Source organism: Haemorhous mexicanus, chromosome 3 (genome assembly GCF_027477595.1).
Source record: "Haemorhous mexicanus isolate bHaeMex1 chromosome 3, bHaeMex1.pri, whole genome shotgun sequence".
Lineage (NCBI taxonomy): Eukaryota > Metazoa > Chordata > Aves > Passeriformes > Fringillidae > Haemorhous > Haemorhous mexicanus.
Window position 1 is genome coordinate 61,895,011 of NC_082343.1, and position 17,321 is coordinate 61,912,331.

Consider the following 17,321-nt stretch of genomic DNA (forward strand, 5'->3'; position numbering starts at 1 on the left):
GTTTGGTCTTTGGCAGTACAGTTTGAAGTCTGAAGAGATAATAAGGGTGGGAAGGAGTAGGCACACTGCATAATCCAGGCAGTATAAATGATAATCTATTTTCCCACCTTTACTCATAAAAGCTGCTGAAGCTCACAGTAGCTGCCAAGTTTGATCTTAGAAGGAAGGACTGCAAGAACTACAGGGAATTCCTCAGCAACAGCTTCAGCTGCTCCCAAGTCCTGTGGGCTGGATGGACCTTTATCTAAAGGAGGTAAGCAGGGACAAGGAGAGGATCTTTTCTCCTCTAAAGGAAAACATCAGCCAGCAACATGGGGAGAGGGTAGATAAATATACTCCTTGCCATCTGCACCATGTTTGCTCCCTTCCGACCCACCCCCTCTCCCCTCTCATCTCTCATAGACACAGATGTTCTCAATGCAGAAGAAACTGAAATGCCAAAATTGGGTCCTTCATGTCTCGTCTTCAAGAACTTCTCTGCCAAAATAGGAAATAGGGAGATGCCTCATTGTCTAATATTCTCTTCTCCAACAGCTTTTCTTCAATTAGATAAAGAATAACTATTATCTTGGAGATTGGCCACTGTGATGTCAGGGAGAACTAGGCTGAAGAAGTTTGGGGGATCAGAAATACTTATTAAAAAGTAGATTTATACTGCCTTTGTAAGATGACAAAAACAAGTTGAGGCTTTCTTATCGTGTATCAGCCATAGTTTTGATGTCTTCCGCGAATCATTATTTAAAATAATCAGAGAACTTTAAATAGAGAATTAGAGCATTTGTCCCTGATTTGTAGTGTCTCTGTTAGTTTACAAAGTAGTCTGTAAATTCCCAAACAGGGTCTGCAAGGCTTGAAGCTCTAGAGGAGGGGAGATGTCTGCAGCAGTGAGCCACTATCGTTCATCTGCCCCACAGCGGAATCCCTGGAAGAGGGCAATTGAGCACCTGAGGGGCCACACAAAAGAACAGGGCATCACTAATTTTCAATTATCTCAGGTCCAAGGAGAAGTAAACAAAGCTGGGGGAGAAGAATATATCCACAAGGAAAGTAATTTCAGCAGCTGTCCTGAAAATCAGTTCTGTCTGTTTGTGGCAGGGGGAGGCCATAGCCCACAGATTCATTTGCTAAGGCCAGGTGTACACACTCTCCTGCCAGCTGAGGGGGAGGAGGAGAGTTTTGGGGTGTTTGGGGAGTTTTGGCTCAGTTGTAGAGGAGGCAGCTCTCATATCTTAGAAGGGGTCATAAACCATCAAAGACACTTGGACTCATTCCTGAGGCCTTCCACCAGAGGTCTGCTCCCTGCTGGGGAGGAGGTGCTTGGGCATTCCTGCATACACCTGAACATCCATTGAAGTCCATATTTCCTGGGGCCCCCACTGGGAGCAGGGTGAAGAGGAGCAACAGAATGCCACGGGATCCATGGAGGTGGTGCCTGTCTTCTCACTCTCTCTTCTCTTCTATTTCTCTGTCTCTCTCCAGCTGATATTTACTGTTAAATAAAATCCAAACTATTGACTTTGCCACGTGGTCTCACCTGCACTTTGGTTCAGGCAGAGGAATCTCTCTAATGAGCATAATCAGATCTTAGCATTGTGTCAAGTCACCCAAACGGGAAGTAATTTCTTTTTTTTAAATGGCAACACTGCATGACTTTTCTTCATCTTGCCTTTTGTACTGGCAACTTTTCCTCTGCTCCAGCCTTTGCCTGGCAGCCTGTACAGGCAGAACCAACTCTGCTTTAAGGCTGTGCCCACCCCACTGTGAGGACTTTCTGCAAATAAGGTCAGTTAGGTTGGCTACATGATTGCTGTACAAGTCAGTAGTTCTACACTGGGAACAAACATTTTATTCACTCACTGTCAAAGGCATTCAGTGATGAAGCAATTTGACATCATCAATTCAGAAACTCCCATGAACTTCTCAACCAGTTATAGCCTTGATCTTAGCACACTGTTCTCAGTAAAGAGAAAAATTCAGATTTTTTTATTCTAGCAGATACTGGAGTGAGATTTTTTTTTTTTTAATCCCTGCAGTTCTAATTTTATGATGGAGCTGCACTTGAAAAAAGGCAAATGCCCAGTAAGCTAAGAATTTCCTTGCAAGACAACTATCCTGTCATCTCCTCTCCCCACCCCCAGTCCCAAATTTACTTGTGAAATTTGCCAGGACCATAGAAGTTTGACCTCAAGTTTCTTTCCCCTTGGACATAAGATATCCATAAACACTCTAGTTAAAATTCAACTCCTCTGCATTTTAGGTAGAAATTATTTCTCAAAAAAAAAAAAAAAGAAAATTGTGAGGTTTATGATTCATCCATTTGCAAACACAGCTCTACAAAATAAAAAAAAGAAAAGGCTAAGGGATATTTTGTAAGCCACGCACATAGACTAAAAGAGTTCTGAAAACCCAGAAATATTAAAAAAAGACCACAAGACTAAATGAAAGTAAGAAAAATATTTGAGAGGAGAGGGCAGGATGAGGTAGGGGAGACAGAAAAGGATCTTTCTATAGCTTGTGCTACAGAGAAGGGCAGAAACAAATCTAACACTGTAGGTCTGAGAAACTGGAGGTGACTGTGGAGTGCTGTACTGAATAACACTATGCAACATTGTTCTGGGCAATAAATGGTGGCTGACTGTACAGATGTCTCAAATTTTGGAAATTACTCTTCTATGAATAGTCTTCTGAAGCTGGCTTTCTCTACAGCCAGAAAAACCATCTTTGCTGTTGTTGTTTTATGGCTTTGGGAGGGGAAAAACAGGAGCTGTTCTGCATGTTGTGTTTCATTTGATTCCTGAGAATTCAGTAGTTTGGTGGAGTCATTTTGGCTATGACTCTAGGGAAGTGGTCAATTCCCTGAACTTTTATTGACTTGCCAGTTATTTTCTTGTTTTCTGGGAGGGCTGCATTTGGAGTAAAAATGCAAGGAGGGCTGGAGACCTCCAGGACATGTTAGGAAGATTTGCAAAAGGATTAAGAAGATCAAAGTAGTGGCATTATAGTAATATAAAGAAATTGAGATATATGGCCATAATTCAGTTTGGCTATGCATGAGTTGTTATGAGACAAATGTATGTCAGTCTCAAAAACTTAAACACTTAACAAGTCAGATATTTTATTAAATCATATTCAAAATTTCAAGAAGGCATAAATAATTTTGCCTTGATAACATCCTTGAGGTTGCAAAGTCAGAGGGTGTTGTATTTTAATTACTATTTGTTCGTCATTACTTTTATGCCTCATCTCTTCTTTCAACAGGAAGGTGCTGTTGAAATATGAGGTGTTCCCTACGCAAGTTTGTTCATTTGTGCTTTTCGACATGATTCCTTTGCACCAAAATCATATCTCCAATACTCCTGTTCCATTCTGTTGGGATGTTTCTAACAAGAACTCTGCCCCAAGCTGTATTCTCTGCTTGTATGCAACAATTCCAATCCCCAAAGGAATGCAAGGACATGACTCTTCAAGACTGATATAATTTGAAAGGTGTGTACAAAATACTATGGCTGGTATGGAAGAGGTAGTAAAATCTTATGCTAATCTGGCTTACTGCTCTTTGATGCTAAGGATACTTTGAATATTTTCATCAGGCAACTGAACTTTTTAATTTTCTTTTTCTTTTCTTTTTTTTTTTTGAGACACAAATTTGAGCTGGCCTTCAGAAATTGTTTCAAGACGGAGAAGGGAGGAGGTTCCTCAGCTAAGTGCTGTGTCTTTCCTCATTAGGTTTTGCCATGTAGATACACAGAAGATCTTTTGATGAGGTTCTTAACAAAATCAGACCAAATGCATTTAAGGAAGGCAAAAAGTACAACATTATCAAATGCTTTACCAGGAAACCATTTGTCTGATAAAATTTTCTTTATCTGACTGATGAAGAAAAAAAGACCTATGGGGTTTGTAAATCAAAATGAGAAAGGAGAATGCAAATTGTTTAAAAAATCATTTAACCCAGTTCTAACTCAAGCTCTTTTTATGAGTTGCTTGTTTTGTTTTTTCTACTTATGCAGGGTTGCAAAATTTTCCATGGATTCTCATTACAGAATACTTCCCACTGTGCTGAGTAGTGCCTAATGACTATTAGTCATTATGGTGCTAATAGTACTGATTTGCTTTAATGGGTGCCAAGGTAACTTGAGTGTTTATTCCATGAAAGATGCTGTGGGCAAGGGGATGAAGAAGACTTAACAGGATGGCACAGGACTGGGGCTAGTCTGGGCTGCTGCATGGGAGTCATCTTGGATGAGAACAAGTATGTGACAACTGCACCTCTGAACTGTGCTGCTTCTGAGGTAGTGATGGGGAAATAACTTATTTTAAAAATCCAAGAAACCAACAAGGTAAATCAACAAACCCAGAGTGTCAGCTTGAAACTCAGGCAACAGCCTAGCAGTAGAGTCTGAAGGCTGAGATGCTGTGGCATTCCTAGACTGTCTTCTCCCTCAAAGAGGATCAGAACAACCTGGACAAGCTCCACACCAATCACTCTATTGACGGCTTTTTTTCCCACCAGATGTTAGAACAAGGTTTTGTGACACACAGCACCAGATCTGCCCAAGATCTGCAGATGTTATCTGGAAAACCCTAAAGAACTTTTGTTTTAATTTTTAGTCCAGATGCAGGTTTTCTGGAAGAATAAACAGGTGACTGTGGATATCCCTTGAGCTGGCAGTGATGTACTTCACAGAGAAAACCCTGACAAGAGGCTGTGAGCAATAAACTAGTAATTTGCAGGGAAGTCTGGGTTTGGACTGCAACCTCACATCCTACCAGGGATAACAAGAGTACGGTGCTAAAATAACACAGATGCTCCTGAAAATGCTGAGGAGTCAGACTCTGGTCTATACTTAGCACTATGAAATTGCAGTACAGCACCCACAAACTAAAATCCATCACATGTAGACCTTCTATTTAATTGAAAACTGAGATTTTGGCTATTGCAACATCAGGCTTGTAAGAATAGAGAGAGATGAATGAAACTAAACAAAAAACTAAGTCATTATGATTTAAAGTCTGTGAAATGCCACTACTTACTGAAAATGACACATTGTGTATCTAGGTTGGAAAGAAGGTTGGTCAACAACGGCACTGGTATCAAATTAGCCTTGTGGGGTTGTGACCACAGATGGATGTGTACTGTGACCGCCTTCTCCAGCTTCCAGAGGGTCTGGAAAAGATGCTGAATTCACTTTTTCCTTGAGAAGCTCTAAAGCACGAAAAATCCTTGAGGAGTTTCTAAAGCAGAACCATTATGGGTCCAGATATGTGACCTCCAGAGTGTTATGCTGCAAGGGGAAAATGTTGATCTCACTATGGTGATATTTTTCTCCTGCTGATTGAAGAAAAAGGGAAAAAAGAAGACCAAAAAAAAAAAAAACTTCTTTTCCTGATAGAGTAGTGTATAAAAACATCACTTGTCTTCAAAATGCTGTATCATAAAGAAATCTGGGGAAGAACTTTCTATTTACTTTCTATTTATAAATCAAGCAAGGACCCCAGACTGGTATCACCTGCAGAAAGTGTTGACTACAGCTTCTCCCAGAAGTCCCCACAAATAGTCTGTGGTTATTGAGTTCAGCAGGTACAGCCACATGTCCAAAGGTTGCTTATATAAGTCTGAGTTTCAGGCTACACTCTCATGGGTATAGTAACAAACCTGTCATCACCAAAAATTGAAATAACATGTATTCATGCATTGGATTCTTATTGTGTGCTCCAAGCAAAGATTTGTTTAGTTATGTTTGGAATATTCTAACTTTGGTCAAGTGAGCCCTAATTTGAGAAAGTTTGTGCCTAAGAATGTCAGGCAGCTGCAAATCTGTACTGTAGTGCTCATATGGGAGCATCAGATAACTGCTTTTCTCCTGATGTTTAGAAGAAAAATCTGTAGTAGTCTGGAGTTCAACTTTCTCAAAAACTCTAGAAATCTGTCCATCATACCTGCTGTTTTTCTGCAGGACTTGCATAGTGTCTTTGAAAAAATGTCAGTGATTGGTAAAATAATATGTATTGATAACACTGTATCCTCAACATAGCTTTTTTATAAAAAAATAAGAACACAAATGTATAAATAATTCTATTAAAGTAACTCCTTCTATTAAAGTAATAACCAGACTGAGCATCAAACTGCCTTTTCAGTGTGTGGATCCTGGCAGAGGGGACAGAGCACAGCAATGCTTGTCTTCTTCCCTGGTGGCAGAGCCAGTTCTCCTTTGTCTCATTGTTTCACACTGGAAGTTCCTGCTCAGTAGATTTTTTTAACCAAAGGTTAATACCAAGGGTCAGTCTCTTTCAGCATCACAGCTTTTAGGCTACTTTTTCTACCTGTGGCTTCATTTTTTTTTTACACTTGATCTTCTGGTTCTGCATTTTTTTATTCCTTCTCAAGAATATCCCTGGATGTTATTGATCCAATGTCAATAGGTGATATCATTTGTTAATTTTAGGGATTTTAATTTCATTGCTTTTTGTCATATTCCTTTCACATTCATAATAAGAGTGCTTGTCATTCTAGGTTGTAAACTTGACAAAAAAACATCTATGACCATGACAAGCAACTCAACAAATTCAGGAGAAATGTCCAGACACTTTCATGATGGCCATGTTGAACATCATCTCTTGGAAATATTACTTTAGACTCACCGTTGAATCAGCAGGCAAGAATCTCTTCCCTCAACCTGTGTACACTTTATATGCACACATTTATTTTTAAACTCCACATTTCAACAGAATTTTCTTTGCTTTAATAGAAGTCATCTTGTGTGTGTGTAAGTGCCTGGAGGCGGGGATGGGAGTGTTTTATATGCAGGAACAAAATGTATTGCATCAGTTCAAAGTAAAAAAAGCTCATCAAAATGCTTAAAAGTTTTAGACATGAGTATTTTTTTCCCACCAAAAAATGTCGTCCTTTTCAAAAGAAAGGTTACTTCTCTTGTTTGCATTAGGAATTTACCACTGACTTCAGTGAAAACAGGTTTGGGTTCAATATTTTGCTGTTTCGAAAAATTCTGGAGACATTTTCCTTAGATGGAGTAACTGGGCGAGCTAATCTTAATTTGTGGGAAAGACAGATGTTTCTGTGGTTGTCCAGAAGATGCAGAGATTTGGCAGCCTCTTACTGCTACATTTTTGGGTTTTGTGTGCATTTATAGGCTTGACTGGCTATGCAGGCTCTTTGCAAAAGGGAGTAGAACATGGGGATGCTCTCCCTTTCTGCAGAGCAGCACATGCCCCCAAAGGCACCAAGTTCCTCCTGCTCGCCTTCTGTTTTGTGTTTGTTCTGCTAATTTTAACATTATAAACAAGAGGGGGAAACTAAACCCAAAGGTCAGTTATGCTCTCTGAATCCATCTGTCCAATTAGGAAAAAAAAGTAGAGATTGTTCATCTAGATTTAGAATACTGGATGCCTATTGAGCTTTGTGAAGGCTGCACAGGAGGGATGCTCTTCATTTTCTTGCAAAAATCACACAGGCTAAAAACTTATATCCACCAGCTGCTTGCTGAACGAGATTAAGACAGAAAACAAGGCAGTGAGAAGTAGGGGCCAGGAAGTGCCTTCCTCCCCTCCAAAAGCAGCCGTGTTGGCTTCTGCATATAAGATGCAGAACAGTAGTCACGGGCCTAAACTGCTGCTTCCAAGATCAGCCACTTAACACATCTTTCTAACAGGAGGAATGATGATGGATCAGAGTTAATTCTACCCAAAGGGAGAAGGAGGAGGGAGAAGAGAAAAAAAATTTGCACTGATAGACATCATAATTGGAAGGCTAGACAGACATCTCTCAGGTCTGATACAGGAAAAAGGTGATCCTGCTCATGAGTCAGGGTTTGGCTTAGGTGGTCTCAGAAAGTTAAGTGTTACCTGTGAAGTGCATTACTCAGATAAAGACTTTCAATGAGTTCTAGAAATGTGAAATGCACTTAGCTTCCTGGTCTTACCTTAGTGAGGGTGCTCCCAGATATTGACAGGAGCTGAGGAGCAAACAGCAAAGATCATAGATCCATAGAACGGTTTGGGTTGGAGGGGACCTTAAAGATCATCTACTTTTAACCCCTCTATCATGGGCAGGGACACCTGCCACTAGACCAGGTTGCTCAAAGCCCCATCCAACCCGGCCTTGAACACTTCCAGGGATGGAGTATCCACCACTTCTCTGAACAACCTGTTTCAGCACTTCGGCATTCTCACAATTAAGAATTTTTTTCCTAGTATCTAAGTATTCTATATCTAGATCTCTATATCTAATATCTAATGCTAAAAAGCATTTAAACTGTCTGTGTCCTGTGTGGCAGATGGACAGACAGCTAGAATTGTAATTAACTTAACAAACATATATAAGCAACCATTTTAAAATGGTACTTTATCCTTATAATAACATATGTTAAAAGCTATTCCTCCTCACAGAACATCAGCATCAGAGCAGATACACTCAGTGAAAAGTAAAAAAATGTGAAATTAGGTTTAATTCAAATGAAAGGGAATTAATTCTTCCCCACACCTGAGGAGACCTGTGTAGAAATGCCATTGCTGGTATCCACTTGTGGGACTTCCTATGAATCAGTGCCCAGGATTACACTGCACCTAAGTGTGTGTAATCCTCCTTTTGCAGAGGTGCTTGTAAAAGAGGGGAAAAGACAACAACCACAAGCAAGGGAAACAAGAAACTCTTTGCTCTAAAGCCTTCTGGCTTTTCCAACCGGTGTAATAAAACTCTTGCCCTCCAGTTTTCTCTCCCAGGAGAAGTAAGAAAGTTTTATGAACTTGAGTCAAGGTATTTGAAAATTTGGCAACGTCTGCAGAAACCAACCTGCTGATGAGGAAAAGAAAGCTAAATCAGTCTGCTTTTGCCCTGAGCACAGAGCTGGATAAATATTCTTTTTCCAACAATGAGTTTATTTTTGTCTCCTCAGGCAAATAATTTAAAACATCAACAGACATGAGTCCAAACGCATCATAAGAATAGCTGAAAGCAAACTAGTCATTGTTTATACTAGTTTGAGATTACCAGAACTTTTAAAATGCAGATTGTAGGTAGCACAGCAAACATCCAAAACTATCCTAACCTGAGCCAAAGTCAGGCTGAATCAACAAAGAAAGGTAGAAATGGTTCACCTCTGTACTCACTGGTCTCAAACTTTGCTTCCAGCTCTGGTGATTAATGTATATCGCTTCATAAGAAGAATTTGCATCTCCTCAGTATGCCTATCTGAAAGAAAAACCAACTGTGTCTTCTTCTCTAGTACTCCCTGCAAAAGAAAAGCAAAAATTCAAAACAAAGACATAAAATGCATAGAATGAGAACTAAAAATTTCTAAAAACCTTCATACAATTACTGTTTACAGTGATCACTTAAATCATAGGCATTTTCCACTTTAAAATGTAAAGACAAAAAAAAAAAAAATCAAGTATTTGAGAAATGGAGCAGGGGAAGGCCAAGAGGGGAATAAAGCTTAAAAAACCAATACACAATTTCTGGTACATTTACATGGCTATATTGCTAATCTCCCCAGTGCATCTTTAATCACCATTAATAAAATAAGCATGGTGCTTTGTCCTTTCACCTTAGTTAAGGAGGTTAAGACAACAAACAAAATTTGAAGTTTTTTTTCTTTAAGAGATATACTTTAAAACATGTTTAAGAGCTGCCAGGTTATCATGTGTGCCTGAGGAAATCTATGATGCTGACAGAGGCATGGACGGAATGTGTCCACCTTGCTCTTGAAGCATTGGACTTGGATCAAGAGAGAAAAGTTTTCTAACCCCTTCTATCTGTGCTGGCAGTAATGTTCTCTAGGAATCCATCCTGCTGGCTCACCATTCCAAAGATAACATCCAGTTCAACCCAAAACCTTTCCTGCTCTAAGTTCCCTGTCCACATGGAACACAAACTGGATTGTCAATGAAACTGGTTTTATTCTGCATAGGCATTACCCCAATGTAAAAAGCTTCCAGCTGGATCTGCAAGATGCTTCTCTAACCCTTTTGCATTGCATTGATGTCAAAATCTGAATTCATGGAGATCAATCCAATGATAAAAATCATTACATTAAAAAGGTAAATAAAAGGTGATTAATTTACATTTCACAGGTGAGAGCAAAATTCTTGTTGCCCTCTATTAGAAAGATGATGTAGCTATTGGCTATCTACTTCTCAAAAATTTTTTATAAGACTTTGCATTAATTATTAGTATAAAATCAATATTCAATATTCATTAATTTCCTGCATGGAAGCTAAATTGTGTAAGAGAAAAGCCAGCAGGCAACTAACTAAAAGCATGCCACATAGTACAAGGTACATTAGAAATAGGCTGAAACCTAACCTTTTTATGCCTTTGAGAAATCCTGCTGCCTGCAAATGGACAGGACACACAGCTCTTGCTGGACTGCTCTCTAGGAAGAACACCTCAATGCCAGGATACACCAGCAGGATAAAGCAGGTGATAGGTCATTATCCATGATCAGGCCAAATCTTCATAATTAATTGACTCATTAAGGAACAGTAGAGAAGCACACACTTGAAAAACAGGATGCCATCCAGAGGGATCTGGGCACCTTTAAGTGAGCTCAAGGGAATCTCATGTGGTTTAACAATTCCAGGTACAGGATGCTCTATCTGGCTCGAGGCAGCGCCAGGTATCAACAAAGTTTGGGGGGGATGAACAGACAAGGGCTGCCCTGCTGAGAAGGACTTGGGGATGCTGCTGGGTAAGAGGCTGGACATGACCCAGCAATGTGCACTTACAGCCCAGAAATCCAGTTGTCCCCTGGGCTGTCTCAAAAGCAGTGTGGCCAGCAGGGTGAGGTTTTCTATCTGCTCCGGTGAGACCCCACCTGGAGAGCTGTATCCAGCTCTGGGGTCCTCAGCACAAAAAGGACATCAATCTGTTTGAGCAAGTCCACCAAGCTGATTCAAGGGAGGGAGAACCTCTCCTGTGAGAAAAAAGCTGAGAGAATTTGGATTATTCAACCTAGAGAAGAGACATCATAGGGATAACCTAATTTTGGCCTTCAAGTACCTTAAGGAAGCCAACAAGGAAGAAGAAGAGAGACCTCTTACAAGGATCTGAAGTAACAGGACAAGGGAGAATGGCTTCAATTTGAAAGAGTAGGTTTAGATTAAGTATTAGGAAAAAATTCTTCCCTGTTGAGGGTGGTGAGGCACTGGAAGAGCTTGCCCAGAGAAGCTATGGATGCACCATCCTTGGATGTGTTCAAGGCCAGGTTGGATGGGGCTTTGAGCAACCTGGTCTAGTGGAAGGTGCCCCTGCCCATGGTGGGGCAGTTGGAACTAGCCAATCTTTAAGACAGACCATTCTATGATTCTGCAGCTTTTCAATCAGTACTTTAGTAAATGAACCATGTCATGCAATGGTTTGAGGGAGCAATGGACAAGCTGATATTTAGTAAAGGTAGTAAGAATTTCTAAAAAAGAAAAACACTTGCTGAATCTCTCTGGGCTTGGTTAGGTGACTGCCTTCCTCCAGAAGAGGAGGTTCAGTTCAGAGAAGGTGGTAACCTGATGTCTCCCTGTGCTCCTGCCAGCAGCATCGCTTATAGGCCAAGAACAGATTTAGAATGATTTAGACTGTGTTTTCTTCATATGTTTGGTCTCCTAATGATGGAGAAAATTTCTAGTGAAGTTGCCAAAGTCTCTTAATGTGAGTTTTGGGAATCATGCATCCCTACCCACAAAGTGCCTCTTCTACTAGGAAAGTTTTATTACATGAGCATTGTTCTTGGGAATATAAATAGCAGCAAGTTGAACAAAGGTTGGTTTTGTCATAGTATTTGTAGATCAACTGTGCATCTCTGTAAAACTGTTTGGATGATTTATTTTAATGGAAAAATATTTGCTGGAAATTGGAAAGGAATAGGACTGCTATTCCTGCACTTCGACACGTTGCCATCACGATGGGTTGAGCAGTGCTGCTGAGAGTGGTGTAACGCTGGAAGACAGGAGAGCATCGCCACCAGGTTTGGGTAGAAAGTCACAAGGATTTGGGATGTACAGGCTTCAGAGCTGCAGAGAAGCAGCAGACTGACCCTTGAGCTCTGCACAGACAAAAATCATATAGTCTTATAGGAGATTTCAAGAATTCAAGCATTGTTTCCATTCCAACTTTTGGCCTCCAAAATGCCAATTTTCTCTGCATAGGCAAAGTAAAGCTCAGGAGCAATCTGATGCTAGCTCCAGAGCCATGGAATAGGGATGCCCTGACCACTGGCTCTGCCATCACAGGACCCATGCTGGGCTGGGTGGAACTGCCCACCCTCCATGGCCACTGCAGCTCGCCAGAAATAGCACAGCTGTTTCCTGTGAGTGTTACCACTTCCACCAGACCCACTACAGCAAAGCTCTGGCTTGTCTTGCCTGACATACAGCAGTGTGTCCAAGGCACTAGATGGTCCTGCTGCTTTGGCTTTTGGCAGAATGACTGGGAAGATCCCAGCCAACCACAAGTTTGTGTGCATTGGAGTTTTCTTTCTGTGCCTGTTTGCTGTGAGAGGAGTAGGGGCTTGGACATGCAGGGGGCAGGGTCATACCAGGGGGGTGTGCAGCTGTTTCTCTGACAGCATCTGCAGTGCACACCTATCTCCAGCTCTGCTTCCCTCATGGAATTTGCATCCAGGCTAGCTGGGAAGCCCTGTTTCTGTCTGCTGTGCTGTGTAGCACAGCATGCTGTGTAGGATAGTCCATCATCCCTCCCTGTACTGCAACATCCCATGTTGTGTACAGGCTCCTAAAATGTCATCAGCATCACCAAACTGAGAAGTGCTGGAGTACTTCAAAGTGAGCATTTTGCACTCTTTTGTACAAATGCTTATACAGTGCATGCTCTGGGAAGCACTAGTTGGGCTTCAGTACCACTGCTGTGCTTTAAAGGCAGCAATTTTAAAGGCAGCACTAGACGTGTAATTCAATCATTCTTTTGAAGAGCGAGTTTGTCATCTCCATGTGACTGAAACTTTGTCTAAGGGTTTCTGTCATCTAAGAACATAATGCACAGTCTTATTAGAAAATTAAGAAAAAACCTGCATTTAAGAAACATTCTTCATTCCTTCATCATCTTGCCCTCAAAAAAGATAAATGTGCACTTTTGAAACTCTCCTAAGGATACCTCCTTTAGCACACAATTTTACAAAGGCTGAGTGCCCCCAGTTAGGTGCCAAGGTCACACCTTTGGCCTTGACAGGGCCTATCACACACCTGCAATTTCTCCTTAAATTAATCCATATCCACCTGCAGGTGTTAACAATTTTGTAGAAGAGAATCTAAACACTCAGCATCTCACAATTTTCTGTTTTGTCAGTAATCTGAGTCTGTACCTTTGAAGTTACTGCTTTAATTGCAAGAATGGTCACACTAACCTATTCCCTCTAAAGATTGCTTTCATTTCACCAGTATTTAATTTTTTTTTTCTCTCTAATTTCTTAGGTAAAAGTAATTTTTGGTGCTTATTTTTTTATAAGCACCCTCCTTTCTAAAAGTTGTTTTGTAGTTTGATATATCCCTCACATCACGATAGGTTTTTGTATTCTAGAAACCCTAGTGACACTTGTGAAATAGTCATGCAAAAGCCATAAAAAAGGAAGCATTACTAATTTCCTTTATGTACTAATTTGATTGGTTTTTACTGAATTAGTATGTATTTTTGGTTGAGTACCAGGCTCTTTCTCTTTCATTTAAATGTGAAGAAAACACATTTTAAACAGCATACCTTCCTTTTAAAACCGATTTCATACAGCTCAGAGCTTTCAAGGGTCAATATGACTTCTTGTGGTCCTAACTTTCCCCTTTTGTGTGCCGCGCTACTTTTTGTTTCCGTCCAGATGTGCAGACGGCTGGGGAACATTCCTCCAAGAGCATCTTTCTGCTCGTTGCTCTCGCCCCCGCCGCGGCGGTGGTGCTGTGAGCAGGGGAAGGCAAGGCAGCTTCTGCTGCAGGAGTGTCGGGGACCGCATGGCCGGGCTGGCCGAGCGGCGGTGCCGCCGGGGACGGCTGCGGGGGTGTCAAGGGACGCGAGTGCGGTTTTGAGATGTGCTTTTGTAGCCGTCTCCGTGCAAGCCACTCGGGGGCTCCTCGTTTTCCACTTAAAAAGCAAAAAGAACTCTCCCGACGGGGGATGCCCTGCTTAGCTCCCTCCGTCCGCCGCACCGTGCGCTCGCACTGAGTGAGGAGGCGGCCGAGAGTGGGGAAGCGCTCATTTGCCTCCGGGCTTCCTCCCGTGGAATTCTTCCAGCGGAGTTAGAGTTGTCGGGAGGCCGGGATGGTCTCCCGTCCACCGCCTTCCCTCCGCTTCCCCAGTCAGGAGGAGGGTTTTGGGTCGCTAACGCGAACTCCGAGCATCTCGGCGAGCAGCCCCCGCGGCGAGCGCACGGCAGGTGCTCCGGGCGCGGCGGGGTCCGGCCCGGCCCCGACGGGCGGCGCGGGGGACGGGGGGCAGCCGGCAGCGCCGGACCGGGGCGGGAGCGAACAAAGCGCTGCCGAGGGCGTGCTGCCCCGACGGGGCCGGCGCGGTGCCGCCCGCAGCGGGGGCGGGGTGACCGGGGCACCCGGCCCCCCTTCCCCACACACACACACACACACACACACACACACGCACAGACACAGACACAGACACACAGCCCCCGCACACGCACACTGCGCCCGGACACACGCCGAGACGCACAGGCGGCCGCTGGGGGAGAGGATGCGGCGGCTGCACTCCTGGGCGCTGGTGCTGGGCGGGTTCCTGTGTGCCTGGGCCGGTGCCGGGGCCGGTGCTGGTGCCGGTCCAGCGTCGCGGAGCTACCCGCACAGCGCGGTGCTGGACGGCGCGGGCGCCTACCGCCTGAGCTGGGGCCGCCGCGGCAGCGCCCTCGCCCTCCGCCTGGAGGTGCGCACCCGCGGCTACGTGGGCTTCGGGCTCTCGGCCAGCGGCGGCATGGCCTCGGCCGACATCGTGGTGGGGGGCGTGGAGAGGGGCCAGCCCTACCTGCAGGTAAGGCCCTGCTCCTTCCCCTCGACCGCCGAGCCGGGTCCTCCTTGTCCGCCCACTTTCCCCGCGCTGTCCCTCTCTCGGGACGCCCTTCTTTCCCTGCCCCACGTTTCTTCTGCAGCCTTCTTGTCCTGCATCCTTGTACCTCTTTACTTCTTTCTTCCACCCTTCGGGTAATCCCTATTCTTCTGCCTTCCTTTCCCCTGGAGGAGATCTTTTCGATCCTCTCCTTGCCAACCTTCCCTCTAAACTTCTACACAGATTTCGTTAGAGGTGTCAGGTTTCTTTGCTCTTTATCCAGAAGATGTAACAGCCATACTCTCTCTCCTTTGGGCATTTTCTCCTGCCTGCCCGCTGAGCCTAGACCCGCGGAGGAGAGGGATGGGAGGGCAGAGTCTCTCCCAGGGAGGTGTGGCACCTTTCCCTTCACCTTGCTAACAGCTGGTGGAGCTTGGCCCTCCTGGTGCCGCCTGAGCTTGCTCTTTCTAATCCCACCGGCATGAGGGCGACATCCCACCAGCTTCCAAGCCTGCTGACATCCCCTTCTGCTGGCGCACAGCCACTGCTGCTCCTGTTCTCGGTGTTCCTCCTCTCCTCACCTGGAAGTGTTTTGACCCAGATGTTGGAAAGGACTTGCAGAGTAACCACTGGGAGGACTCCTGGTACATGTCCTTGGTCTGGCAAAGCAACCTCAGAGGTGCCCAACTCTATTGGCATAATTTCCTTGGGATGTTTCTGTAGCAGTCTGGATATTGTCTGGGAACAGGAGCGTGGAACAGAAGCCTTGCTGGTGCTTACAGCAAGTCATACCCTCCAAGAGCACTGGTGGTTGGTGAAGTAGGAGCCATGAGAGGGGAGGTGACCCACACCTTTGGTCCCCTCTCATCAACCTGAGATCCAGCCAGCAGGAGTGGCTCTGGGGTCGGGGGAGCAGAGACAGCTTGTCCCACGGATGACTGAAAGGGCAATCAGGCCTGGAATGACATGTTGTCACCCCCAGATGCTTCAATAAGTCAGAGCTGCACTTTAAGAGCAGAGTGGTTGTTAGAGTATGGTCTAGGAGAAGTCATCTGTCTTTCCTTCATTATGTTAGAGCTAGTTGATCTTTAAAGCTCCTGCTTAAATTTTAAGAGTTTTTCCCATAAGCATACGGATTTTCTATTAACAATTCACCATAAGAAAACAAAATGCATAATATGATCTCCCTACTGTTGGTCAAGGTTTTATAAAATCAAAGCTTTTCCAGAAGAATTGAGCTTTTAGTACAAATATTTTCATTTAAAAATGTCTTTTACTTTTTCTTTCCTCCATTTGTTTGCTGCATGAAGTTTAGGCAAATATTTGTCTTCCTTAAGTGCAGACCAGTGATTTTCAGAATATTGCTTTCTTCATATTTCAAACTGAAGATAATTTTTCTTGAAGCATAAATAAAGACTAATAATAGTAAAAAAAACCCACTCTAGACTGCTCATTGAGCAGTGAGCTCTTCACTCAGAGAAAGAAAGGCTTTCTGAAAGGCTTTGCAATTCAGAAGACACACCTATTAACCATTAAAAGAAACCCCAGCTTTTTTCCTGGTTAGTTCATAGATCCTGTTAGGGTAAAGCAAGTTTTTTAGAGAGGCACCTAAACCTAGTGTAAAGACATCCAGTGGTAATGGATCCATCACTTCCCTTGCTAGTTTGTGGCAATAATGAATCTCTGCTGTTCCTGTTTGGAACAAGATTAGTTTGTCTAGGTTTAGCTTTCAGCTATGTATTTTCTCTACTATATTAAAAACTCTACTCCCCCTGCATACCGCCTTCATGAAGTTATTTATATGCTGCAATTGAGACAATCAAGTCACTGCTCCATTTTCTTTTTTGTTAAATAAATAGATTGAGCTCTATAGCATCACAGGACATTTCCCCCAGCACTCACAGCTGTGGCTCTTTTCAGCACCCTTCACAGGTTTTCAATATCTTTAAAAATGGCCCCATGCTAACTCCATTCTTCCACAGGTTTTATCCACCAGCATTCCCTTACAAACAGAAAGGGACTGTAGCAAATGCCCGCCGATAGAAACCTACTGATATTTTTCCTGAAACACTAATTTAGCACTTAGTTTGTTATGCTAAGAGCTATGAGCTATTTTGTTGCACTTTTGAGCAGGTAAGGAGAAATACTTTGGTTATGCTTGCTTGCCACTTGAGGCTTGATCCATCCCTATTCTTTCTTCAGTTCTAGGGAGCATGGTTTCTTTCTAAACTTGAACTGAGGTTTTTTAAAAGTTGCTCGGTTAAAATTTTTCCATACTTGCACCGACAAGGAACGGCCAGAAACAAAGATGATAAACAAAACT

General features: G+C 43.2%; 1 protein-coding gene across 1 annotated transcript in view; it reads left to right on the forward strand.

The window, feature by feature from the left end:
* Nucleotides 1-14,582: 14,582 nt before the first annotated feature.
* The window catches only part of MOXD1 (monooxygenase DBH like 1), a 49,699-nt gene continuing 46,960 nt past the window's right edge, over nt 14,583-17,321 (forward strand). The window contains exon 1 of the mRNA XM_059842078.1: nt 14,583-14,983. Coding sequence (XP_059698061.1) covers nt 14,693-14,983 — 291 coding nt within the window. The 5' untranslated portion in view covers nt 14,583-14,692. The remainder of the gene's footprint in view (nt 14,984-17,321) is intronic.